This window comes from Octopus bimaculoides, chromosome 9 (assembly GCF_001194135.2).
Source record: "Octopus bimaculoides isolate UCB-OBI-ISO-001 chromosome 9, ASM119413v2, whole genome shotgun sequence".
In the NCBI taxonomy this organism is placed as follows: Eukaryota; Metazoa; Mollusca; class Cephalopoda; order Octopoda; family Octopodidae; genus Octopus; species Octopus bimaculoides.
The window spans coordinates 42262538-42275495 of record NC_068989.1 but is presented as its reverse complement, the minus strand read 5'-3'; the positions used below and the strand labels follow the sequence as shown (position 1 = coordinate 42275495).

Sequence of the window (12958 nt, the reverse complement as noted above, 5' to 3'; positions counted from 1 at the left end):
AATGAATATTTGGGCCAGATGTGGCTGCTTTAAATGCTAAAGAGTTTAAAGAAAAAACAATAAATGAAGTAACAAAACATCAGGTGTTTATGGTAAAAAACTGTCCACTCCACAGGAGGAATTCCAACCAATGGTTCGCTACCTCAACAGCCCCTTTTATAGGATCTAGTGGCTAAAGACATCATCAAGAGGAACCATGTCTGGTTTTGGCTCCTACTCTAATACCGTTTTTGATATGCCCCTCCCCCTTTCGGAGGTGTCTTCAGTTCTGGTGTTGAGTGTGTTTTTCCTTTCTCCTATTTACAACAAATGGAACTGGAAGTATCTGACAGATGTGTCTGAGGATATCTCCTGTTTATCTATTGATCTATATGTTATTGCCTGTTAGTGTGGCCAGCTGTGACTGTCCAATACTGTCATGTTGTTCCCTATTAACATGGCCAGCTCCAGCTATCCATTCCATCATCATTATCATTGTCTTAATGTCTACTTTTCTATGCCCTCATGGGTCCAATCCTTATTAGTTGAGGTAGATTTTCTACAGCTGGATGCTATTCCTGTTGCCAACCCTCACTTATTTGTGAAGGTGGTAATATTTCCCCAAGGTGTGACATTTTTTAACAGAAGATGGGAAATGAATGACACTGCTTGTATGACAGTGACAATCATTTACAATTATCACACGATGTCAAGAAATAGCAAACACACACGCACATGCACATGCACATAGACAATGGGCATCTAAAAATTCCTGTCTACCAAATCCACTCACATGGCTTTGGTTGGTTCAGGGATATAGCAGAAAATGCTTGCCCAATGTGCCATGCAGTGGGATTGAACCTGAAACCATGTGGCTGGGAAGCAGATTTCTTAACTACATAGTCCTGTTAAAAGAAAATGTGGCTGTGTGGTAAGAAGTTGCTTCCCAGCCACATGGTTCCTGATTCAGTCCCACTGCATGGCACCTTGGGGAAGTGTCTTCTATTCTAGTCTCAGGCCAACCAAAGCCTTGTTAGTGGATTTGGTAGGCGGAAACTGAAAGAAGCCTGTTGTGTGTGTGTATGTGTTTGTGCCCCACCACCACTTGACAACTGGTATTTGTGTGTTTACATCCATGTAACTTAGTAATTCAGCAAAAGAGACTGATAGAGTAAGTACCAGGCATTAAAAAAAAAAGGTACTGGAATCAATCCATTCAGCTAAAAGTTCTTCATGGCAGTGTCCCAGCATGGCTACAGTCTCATGACTGAAACAAATAAAAGATAAAACATAAAAGATAAAACATAAAAGATAAAACATAAAAGATACAGTCCTTCTTCTTCTCCGCCTCCTCCTCCTCCCCACTTCTAATACATTTGGTTTCTTTAATGACTTGTTTTTCCTTCTTTTGAGTGTAGATTGAAGAGAAAAAAGCTCAAAAGCTGAAAGAAAAGCGAGAATTAGAGAAGTAAGTTGTTTATTATAAAAACTTTGTTGAGGCAGTGGAATAGCCAAGTTAATAAAGCACCACACTAAATCACTGATCTCGTTTATTTTCAGCCTTTTACATTGAGTGTCATTTTTTTCTGGAGTCAATAATTAAGAGTCATGTTGTGAGAGTGTTTCTTTTACCTACAGCTCATCCTCAACAAATGTATGTGTGTCGTACCCAACATTCTCTTTAAGGTGTGTTGTTGCACAGTCACTGCATTGGTGCCCGGTACATGAAAATGGTGATGCTCATTTTAATTTACAAATATTTGCTGGATAAACTGCATGAAAGTTTGAATGCCACATACTAGTTTTGAATTGAAACTATTTTCACTGAAAGCATCAAAAGTCCTGCTTCAGTGGTTGAAAAAAAATTTGGCAACATGGTCAGCTGTGACTGTCCAATATCATTATTATTTCCTGTTAACATGGCCTGCTGTAACTGTCCAACCCAGTATATTGTCTTTTAGTAATAGTAGACTCTCTTAGTAATCTTAGAAGTTAATAAAATCAGAATAGTCTACTGAATGATTCTACACTGTCCTCAACCAAATATTCATTGGAATTAGTAGAAACAAAAAATAATGGAAGTACAAATGGTAATAGTGATTCCACCTGGTGGTCACATGAACAGTACTAAATATGATTATCAACTCAGTGAAAAGACTTGGTCATTCTGATCATACAGGCTTATGGTACTTATGATAAGCCATTTCTCTTTTATATCATAACAACAATAACACTAAAGCATTGTTCTACATCTATGTATTTACTTTACTGAACAACTGATTTTGTTGTTTTTTTTAATTTTTAATTATTATTCTTTTTTGTCTGACAGTTATGAGAAAACACTTGAAGAAGAAAGTCGAAATTACAATCCATTTGGTCGTGGAGGTGGTGGTGCTCCCTTAAAAGATTCTAGTGGAAATGTTCTTGGTATGTTTACATGCAATTTTATCTCAAGCTTAATGTCTGTTTTGATAGTTCTATGATCAATAGAACTGTATCTAGAGCTTGATGCCTGAGAGTTACATGTAACAGTTCTACATAACATATAATTTTATGCAAAGCTTAATGTCTGTTCCAATAACTCAGTGTTAAATATAATTGTATTTATAGTTTATCTGTTTTGATAGTTCTGTGTTAGGACACACAGAATTGTAGTTTCTATCAACCAAATCAAAGCTATTGTAGAAGACATTTACCCAAATTACCAAAATCATGTGATTAGAAAGCAAACTTCTCAACCACATATGTTTATGCCAATCACAAGGCTTTAACTGACCCCAGGTCATAGAAGACACTTTCCCAATGTGCCACAGTGGCACGTAAAAGCACCCACTACACTCTCGGAGTGGAAGGGCATCCTCTACCATTAGGCATCCAGCTGTAGAAAGGTAGGTGTGAGAAGCAGGCAGGCCAGTTTGAACAAAAAGTGGGTAGAATGAATATTTGGGCCAGATAGGGTGGCTTTAAATGCTAAAGAGTTTAAAGAAAAAACATATCATCCAGGAAGGGCATCCAGCTGTAGAAACTCTGCCAAATCAGATTGGAGCCTGGTGTCGCCTCCTGGTTCACCAGTCCTCAGTCAAATCGTCCAACCCATGCTAGCATCGAAAGCAGATGTTAAATGACGATGATGATGATGCTATATATATATAATCAGACTAGTTTCTATGGTTGGATGCTCTTCCTAATGCTTAACACTTTACAGTGTGTGTTGGGTGCTTTCAATGTGGCACCGTCACATATGCTATTATGTGACACTAGCACAGGGCTCTTGCAGGCCACTCCACTTCATCAGGGAAAGCTGCCTTAACATTTATGCTGTAGAGGACAAGCTTTCTTGAGTACAGCAAAGCACCAAATATCTCAGTCCTTTCTCATCTACCCCAAATGTTTCAGTAAACCAGACAAATTCAGGAGGAATGATAGGTGAATATATTTAACTACTTGTCATCCTTAGGATTGCAGCCATTTTGCAGCCTTCATGTAATAATAATTTCAGTGTTTAATAAATCATTTTATATGTCCCTACTAATATGCATGCTGTGAATTATACAATTCAATAGTATATTTACAAATCCTTGCAGATAAAGAAAGTTAATTCATCAGATTACTAGACCATCATGGTTATACTAATTCTTCAATATATTCACCTCTCATTTCTGCTAACTTTTTATGGCTTATATACTCCTCATGAGATAATTTCATCGATCATATCTCTTGGACTTCAGCTGCATTGAACTTTGCATTATGCTCTTCTATATTGAATTACTCTGTGATCTATTTGCAGGGTCTGCTTGAAGAGCTATACATATGCATGATAAGAGTTTCTTAATAATAATTTCAATAAAATCGTTTTTACTTTTTGAAGCTAATCTTCGCCAGATTAAAAGAGACTTGATGAATGAAGATCCAACTGCAAGGATTAACCAAATTACTTCAGCCTCCTTGCAGGAGATGTCTAATTTTGGTTTATCTTCTAAAGAAGTTACTGCAGGTCCTCATTCAAATTTGAACAACCCTCTCATGGAAACTTCCCATGCTAGAGGAGGTCATGGTATATTTGGACAACCGAAAGTAAGCACTTATTTCTATCTATATTATTGTCTTCATCATCATCATTTAACATCTGTTGTCCATGCTGGCATGGGTTGGGCAGTTTGACTGGGCTGGAAGGCTGCACCAGACTCCAGTCTGATTTGGCATGGTTTTCTTTGACTGGATGCCCTTCCTAATGCCAATCACTCTGAGAGTGTAATGCGAGCTTTTACATGCCACCAGTATGGGTGCTGTTTACGTGACACCAGGGTGCTTTTACGTGCCACTGGCACGGGTGCCAATTTGCATGACACCGGTTTCTGCAATGACTGTGATTTTGCTCTGCTTGATGGGTCTTCTTCTCAAGCACGTCTAATTGTGAAGGGAACCTGTGGAAAGGATAGACCCAAGAAGAGGTAGGACAATGAGAGAGGAGCTTCAGACATTGGCTCTCACAGAAGAGATGACATGGAACTGAGACTTCTGGTGATTTGCTGTGCTTAAGAAGACACATCAAGCTAAATAAAATCGTGGTCATCCATACATACAGGCATGTCCTTTACGACCATGCCCCTCACTCCCTCTCTCAGCCAAGAGGGCCTTGTCTTATGGGCTCATGGGTGCAGGTGCCATGCAAAAGCACGCACGCTAGTACCACATAAAAACACCCAAGGGATTTTACCCTTGCGGCATTAGTTTTGGCAGAAAAATGTAAGTTGGATACTTTCTGAATGCACCTTATATTTGTATATATATATATATATATATATATAATGTATATATATAGTGTGCTGCTCTGTGATGGTAAGATCAATAAAAAAAAGTTCGCCATTTTGTGAGAGATAAATATTATTTTTATAAATGCAATATATGTTTTTATGTGCTACTATTAGTTTCATATGCTGAAAACATGCCAAACATTGTTTTATAACATATCTGGTGTCCCAGTGCAATCATCAGACACTGCCCACATGGCATAATGAGGATTGTGCTGGAACACCAGATTTGTTATAAAACAATGTTTCACATGTTCTCAGCACATGAAACTAATATTAGTACATAAAAACATAATGTGTTTATTATATATATATATATATATATATATATGTAAATGATTGAGATTCAGTTAAATTAGGGACTTAAGTTGCAGCTGATGATAGCCCTGCTTTTAAAATGATGTCATGATTGGATTGTTCAATTAAATGGAGCCGCTTCAAACGGTTGTACTGCATCACTTCTTTATATCCTGTTGCTTATTTCGATTTTATATATCATCATTATCATCATCATCGTTTAACATCTGCTTTCCATGCTAGCATGGGTTGGACAATTTGACTGAGGACTGGTGAACCAGATGGCTGCACCAGGCTCCAGTCTGATCTGGCAGAGTTTCTACAGCTGGATGCCCTTCCTAATGCCAACCACTTTGAGAGTATAGTGGGTGCTTTTCGTGCCACTGCCACGAAGGCCAGTCAGGTGGTACTGGCAACGGCGATGCTCAAAATGGTGTATTTTACGTGCCACCTGCACAGGAGCCAGTCCAGCGGCACTGGCAACGATCTTGCTCAAATGTCTTTACACATGCCACCGGCACAAGTGTCAGGAAGGCGACGTTGGGCACAGGTGCCATCACGATTTGACTTTCGCTTGCCCCAACAGGTCTTCGCAGGCCGAGTTTTGTGTCCAATGAAGGAGACGACGTTGGCATGGGTACCAGTCATCGAATTTAGTTCAATTTTGATTTCACTTGCCTCAACAGGTCTTCGCAAGCGGAGTTTAGTGTCCAATGAAGGAAGGTACGCATAAGTGGGCTGGCTACACCCCTGGCAGAGGCCTTGGATTTAGGTCTCACTTTAAGGGCACATGGCCTAGTGGTTATGGTGTTGCACTCATGATCTAGCGATCATGATTTCAATTCCTAGACTGATTGGCCTGTTGTGTTCTTGAGCAAAACACTTCATCTAACATTGCTCTGCAATCACTTCAACACCTGATGTGTGGTACACTGTGCACCTGTTCTGACAACATCAATTTGATGGAGAGAGTGAACTAGTGTGCCACATGAACATTTGGTCATTGTAAAAAAAATTATTTGTGCTGGTCGTTTGGCAAAAGTTGAACACTCATATGTCATCTTTGACGGGAAAATCCATCATATAAGTAGTATAAGATGTGGATTTGGAAAATCATGCAGCTATCACAGTAAGCTCATCTTACAGACTTGGCTAGCAGACCTGATTGATGAAAATATTTTATGAGTATATACTCCTTTTATATACACTTCATGATATGTTTGTATTTATTCTTAGACTGAAGCCCAGAAATCTGCTATGGACCAGTATCGTGATGAACTACAAAAGCAGGTATTTATACCATTTTCCCTCAACCTTCATTAATGCAATATTTTAGGTTTGTGTGTTTCTATGTCTAATGTTTGTGTATCACATCTGCCATCTCTGAAAACCATTAGAACTTCTTCATCACTTCTGCTGCAGGTGCTTATTCTTGATCTAGTTGACCTTTTATCTAAGACATTCAGGCTCTGATCACGTCATCTTTTCAGACATAATTTTTCTCAGACTATAATATCAAAGGTTGACTTTGCCTTTCATTCTTTCGGGGTCAATAAAATAAGTACCAGTTGATCACCGGGAAAAGGTGGGGGCGATGTAATCGACTTGTCTCCTCCCCAGAAATGATTGCCCTTGTGGAAAAATTTGAAACTGTTATTATTATTATTATTATTAAGGTGGCAAGCTGGCAGAAATGTTAGCATGCCATGCGAAATGCTTAGTGGGATTTTGTCTGTCCTTACGTTCTGAGTTCAAATTCCTCTGAGATCAATTTTGCCTTTTATCCTTTCGAGTTTGATGAAACAAGTACCAGTCAAGCACTGGAGTCAATGTAATCAACTCACCCCCCTCCTCCAGTTTCAGGCCTTGTGCCTTTAATAGAAAGGACTATTATTATTATTATTATTAAGGCATCAAACTGGTAGAATCGTTAGTGTCAGACACCAGATTTGTTGTAAAACAATGTTTGGCATGTTCTCAGCACATGAAACTAATAGTAGCTCATTAAAAAATATTGTGTTTATTAAGTAATATATATGAGTAGTATCAGTTGTGGATTTGGAAAATCATGCAGCTATCACATAAAGCTCCTCTTACGGACTTGGCTAACAGTCCACATGGTAATCAATTACAAACTTAATATAAAGAGCACGAAGAAATGCTTAGCAACATTTCTTCATGCACTTTACATTCAAGTTCAAATTTGCTGACATCTTGTTGATTATTATTATTATTAAGGCATGAAGCTGGGAGGTTGGCTTTGCTTTTCATCCTTTTGGAGTTAATTACATAAAGTACCAGTTGAGCATTGGAGTCAGTGTAATCAACTACCCATCTCTCTTGGGCTTTGTGCCTATTTTAGAAAGAATTATTATTATTATTATTATTATGATCATTATTATTATCATTATTATTCATTTATTTTTATTATTACTTTTATTCATTTTTTATTGTCTTAGATTATGGAGAAAAGAAACAGAAAACTGGCTGAGTTGGAACTTCAGAAACAAGAGGAAGATAAAGTTAACAAACGTTTGGAAGATGATCGCAAGAAGATGCAGGAAGAGTTTGAACAGGAAATGAAAAAGAAAAAAGCTAAAGCTGAAGAAGTTAGTATTTACTGATGATCACTGGTGTATGGGGGAAGTGGGGATTGAAAACCCTACATATTGAACCTTGTGTCCACACTGTCTTCCATTCACCTTCTTGCAAAGATAGTAATGATGCCTCATTGCTGCTGTCTTTATCTTTTTTGTAGCTCCATCCCTGATCATTCCTACCCATCATTACATATAATGTGGGGTTGCCGTGTATCTCCACTACAACAAACTCTTCTGACCCAGTGAGTTTTGTCAAACTGTCCAACCCATATCAGCATAAGAAACTATAATAACCAAAGAAAGAAGCTAGAAGCCATCTCAGTATTGAGCAGTGAATAACTGAGAACTGAAGGCTTTCATTACTGTTCTCTAGTTTTCTTTTTTTCATCCCTTTAATGTCTACTCTGTAAGGTGGTTGGTGTTAGGAAAGACATCCAGCTGTAAAAACCCTGCCGAAACAGGCAGTGAAACCTGGTGCAGTTTTCTGCCTAGTCCACCCCTATCAAACTGTCCAACCCATGCCAGCATGGAAGACAGATGTAAAATGATGATGATGATGAATGTCATTAAAATGAAGGATCAGCCAAGTATCGGGGTTAATGGTATCAACAACTCCTGCCCCTCAAAATTGCTGGCCTTGTGCCTAAATCAAAAACATAATATTAGGGCAATATACTGAGAGGTCATTTGAGAATCAAACAAAATGCTTTGCAATATTTCTTTCAGTTATTTACATTCTGAGTTCAAATGTTGTCAAGGTTGACTTTGCCTTTCATCCCTCTGGGATCAATAAATCAAAGTAACAGTCCAGTACTGGAGTTAGTGTATCAACCTATGACCTGGCCTCTCAGAATCATTAGTATGTTGAACAAAATTCTTTGGCATTTCTTCTGCCAAAGTTGACTTTGCTTTTCATTCATTCAGAGGTCAATAAAATAAGTACCAGTTGAGTACTGGGGTTTATATAATCCACTCCTCCTCACCTGCGAAATTTCAGGCCTTGTGCTTATAGTAGAAAGAATTATTATTGTTGTTGTTGTTTGCTTTTTCCCCATCAACATGGAGAAAGCACAACAAAACACGGTGATGCTCATATGTGAGAGAGAGGGAGAGAGTGAAGAGTTTCACCAGATGTCAATAAGAGAGAGTGTGAGAATGGCAAATGACAGAGCGCTAGAAAAAAAAGCAGACAACAGTTGTATTTTTGTTAGAAAAAAAAAGAACAAAAAAGACAGCAGGGCCAATTTTTTCAAGAAAGATCTCTTAGAAGATCTTTGGAAAAACAACGGCTCCATTTGTGACGACATTGTTCAAAATAAAAACTACAATTTTGAAAATGTAAACAATGAGAACCCTTTCGTGAGCAAAGCGATGGACGATGTGGGTGCAACAAGTAACAACAACACCAGCAACAGCAAGAACAACAGTAGTAACAACAACATCAGCAGCACCATGAACAACTACAACAACAACAATAGCAAAGGTGACAACAAAATGGCAGCAGCAAAAGCAACAACAACAACAATAAAAGCAACAAAGGAACTGAGAAACAAACTGGTGCAATGGTTTGGAATAGCTCTAAACTTTCCTTTACCAGAGTTACCAAGTCATCTCTTCAGAGAATCGTATTCTCTGAAGAGGAACTTTAAAATGCCAGACAGCTAGTTGAGATAGGCAGGCTGACTGTAAAGCTAAATACCCCTCTCAAGACTATCCAGAATATGATACATTGTATAGTGATGTACCATGCAATCAGATTAAAACCAAGGAGGGTAGAAAGAACCAGAGAAGCCCAAATACAAAAAGCTTTAGGTTCCATCTGGAATCTAAAGGAATATATAGAGAGGAAGGGGCTATGGGATGGTGGCAGTCAGATTTTGCACAGAGGAAGAAGCAAAATCTCACTCTCTGAATCCCCTCAAAAGTGAGGAGCTGTTGTTGGTTTCTTTCTACTGTGGTTACAGACTGGCCAGAATCAGCATTGAACAGATGCCGCCAAAAATAGCCATTACTTGGCTAATTACTGCAGTAACAATAAGCATTGAGGAAAACTTGAAAATCCTCGAAGCCTATCAGACCGAAAGGAGAACTGGTCTGGGATGATGATAGAACTTCTCATCCACACAAGAAGTAGAGAGAAAAAAAGCAAACCAGCAAAAACAAATACACCCAAAACAAACACTGCATCGACACCACCACCTCTAGCACCTGACACAAGTCATCCCACACACACAACAACAACAATCACAACCGCAACAACAAACACAGATTAAAGAGACTTGCATTACAAACTACATGACAATAAGCACAAAAACAATGAATTAAAAAAGTACATAATAACACACAGAACCGTTACACCAGAAGAGTTTGCCACACCCACAATCTCCCTACCTGCACGCATACAAATCATTCAAACAACACTAAACACTTACACACACTTAAAAACCCAACTCCCACAGGAAATCGGAGATTTTCGAGGGAATATCACGAAGAGAATTCTTGGTGATTTACTGCTGGAAACACCCCAAGCCAACAAGGAGAGGTAATCTGCCCCTCCAAACAAAACCAAGTAAGTTTTCCTTTCCTTTTCTTTTTCCAACAACATGGTCATGTACAGAATAGGCAGCATGAATGTATGTGACCTGGGGGTCACCTTGGAAGCAGGGTCACCTGCTCAACAACCTCAGGGCACTGAATGTCGACGTAATGGCCATTAGTGAAACCAGAATTTCTGACTCACAGGACTTCCTACCCATTTCCGGTGACTATGAGGTATATGCATCTCCAAGTCGTCTGAGAATGGGAGGCGGAGTCACCATGATGGTTCGGAAAAATCTGGATCTTGCAATATGGATGGTCTTCCTAGATCCAGAAGGTAAGTTGGTGGTCCTGGATGTGGCAGGCAGCGAAGGACATACTTTCAGACTAGTGGCCATCTATGCCCCGACAGGGGCAGGATGACCAGATTTCTTCAGACATCTTGAAACTTTCCTGGGAATATCCTGCTTTTTAGTGTTAGTGGAGGATTGGAATGGAGTTTTAGATATAAAGTGGGATGTGTAGAGACACATCCCGATGGTTAGGTGTCTATCTGCTTTCAACACCCATTGTATAGTAGCCTGAGCATGCTGTGGTTAATGATGCACTGACATGCGCTGAGGCTACAACATCTCCAGTGCTTCCTTGACAGTGAACAGGTGTGGTCACCATTCACCAGACATAGATTTCCGCAACTAGTTGCTTTTATGGAGCTGCAGTCCTGGATAAAACAAAGACCAAGGGAGAACATTTGGAAAGTAGAATGTCTTCAAGCATTCGCAGCCCTCAGACAATCAGACACTACGATAGGTGGAATATCCACTTAAGCTTTTTATTGAAGATCAGTGTAGGAAAAAGTGTGGCGATGTACTTGGGGAGACCTTGTGCGTTGAAGATCAGCTAGCCACTCTTTTCCAGAGAACTCTTAGCCTGGGACTGATGGATAATTTCCAAAAATCTCTAGCCTGACAGTGTTACTGGGAAGCTTTGCCTGTTCAAGATAAACTTTACAGGCACGGAGTAGCCGTCAGCCAAACATGTCTGAGATGCACACAAGATGACAAGACGGTCCTACATGCACTCATCCAGTGCCCGAGCATTGCTGACCTGTGGGTTTATGTCGAACAGCTGCTGTTGTGTGTGGGACAGATCCAGCTGTCAGCTGAATCCATCACGAAGATCACCCTGCCGCCTTCCTTTAACCAGGAACGAAAGGTTGTGTTTATTTGCCTGATAGATGACATTGAAGGGGCTGAAGACAAACACTTTTCTCTTTGGCCAATCCCTGATCAACTTCTTCAAGTTTCACTTGAAAAGGAAAATAACTGTAGAGAGGGAAGTGTTGTCTTCTAGCCAGTTTGCTGAAAGGTGGATGAAAGTGGCAAGAATGGTGCAAGTGAACAGACCTCTGCCCTGAGCATACACCTGTAGTTGGAAAAAAGGAAAGAAAAAAGGCACCTGCCCCATAAATCAGAGTACCCGTGGTTTTTTTATGGGGTTTGTCCATGAATAGCCCTTGAACTTCTTCCTATTGAGGATCATGCGGTTTTTTTTATATATAACTTTGTTAGTCTTGTTTACACACAAAACCCTCACAACACATACTTGCACACATACACACACATTCTTTGTTTTCTCCTAAACTGTCCATCATGTTTTTCTTAATGTAAACCCTTGTGGTTAATAAAGAAATCATTATTATTATTATTATTATTAAGGCAGTGAGTTAGCAGAATTGGCAGAACACTGTGCAAAATGATTAGCAGTATTTCGTTTGTTTTTACATTTTGAGTTCAAATTCTGCCAAGGTCAACTTTGCTTTTCATCCTTTTGGGGTTGATAAAATAAATACTGGTCAAGTACTGAGTTGATGTAATCAACTACCCACTTCCCGCCAAAATTCGCTGACCTTGTGCCAAAATTTGAAATTATTATTATTATTATTATTATCATTATCATTATTATTATTATTATTATTATTATTATTATTATTCAATTGTTTTAGGAGAGAAGACGTGAAGAAGAGATGAAGCAATTGCTGGAAAGCAAGAAGGCAGCAGCAGAGAAACAGTTAAAGGAGGCTGAAGAAAAGCGAGAAAGAGAGAGGAGAGAGAGAGAGAGAAAGCTAGAGGAAGAACAACAACAACAACATCAGCAACAACAGCCAGTGAGTATCATTAGTTAGATATTCTGTTTCTTAACATAGTCTTGATCATGTGATGGGGTTTGCATAGTCACATGGCCTAAAGAACTGTTGGCACTCCGTCGCTTACGACATCGAGGGTTCCAGTCGATCAGATCAACGGAACAGCCTGCTCGTGAAATTAACGTGCAAGTGGCTGAGCACTCCACAGACACGTGTACCCTTAGCATAGTTCTCGGGGATATTCAGTCTGCTGCCCTAACCACTGGGCCATTACGCCTCCACTCTAAAGAACTATATGAGGCAGAATTTGTTTTTTTGTTTCTAACCAAACCAAACATGTCTGAAGTGAGGTTACACTAAATAGAGTCACCATCAGAAGTCATGGGAAGCAGCATGGCAGACGTACAGTTTCGGTAGAAGAATCAGTTAAGCAATAGTCACCAGTGAAATTCTCAAGATGATTGAAGATGAAATCATATCAATGACATTAACATAGACGCAGGAGTGGCTGTGTAGTAAGTAGCTTGCTTACCAACCACATGGTTCCGGGTTCAGTCCCACTGCGTGGCACCTTGTGCAAGTGTCTT

At 39.4% G+C, this 12958-nt stretch overlaps 2 protein-coding genes across 2 annotated transcripts in view; one reads left to right on the top strand and one right to left on the bottom strand.

The window, feature by feature from the left end:
• Positions 1-12958, bottom strand: part of LOC106870301 (uncharacterized) — a 204355-nt gene that overhangs the window by 84482 nt on the left and 106915 nt on the right. The gene's annotated exons all lie outside the window — the stretch shown is intronic.
• The window catches only part of LOC106870298 (centrosome and spindle pole associated protein 1), a 139234-nt gene that overhangs the window by 118216 nt on the left and 8060 nt on the right, over positions 1-12958 (top strand). Inside the window, exons 17-22 of the mRNA XM_052970909.1 lie at positions 1398-1447; positions 2309-2406; positions 3848-4053; positions 6324-6377; positions 7547-7696; positions 12231-12392. Of these exons, the coding sequence (XP_052826869.1) occupies positions 1398-1447; positions 2309-2406; positions 3848-4053; positions 6324-6377; positions 7547-7696; positions 12231-12392 (720 nt within the window). The remainder of the gene's footprint in view (positions 1-1397; positions 1448-2308; positions 2407-3847; positions 4054-6323; positions 6378-7546; positions 7697-12230; positions 12393-12958) is intronic.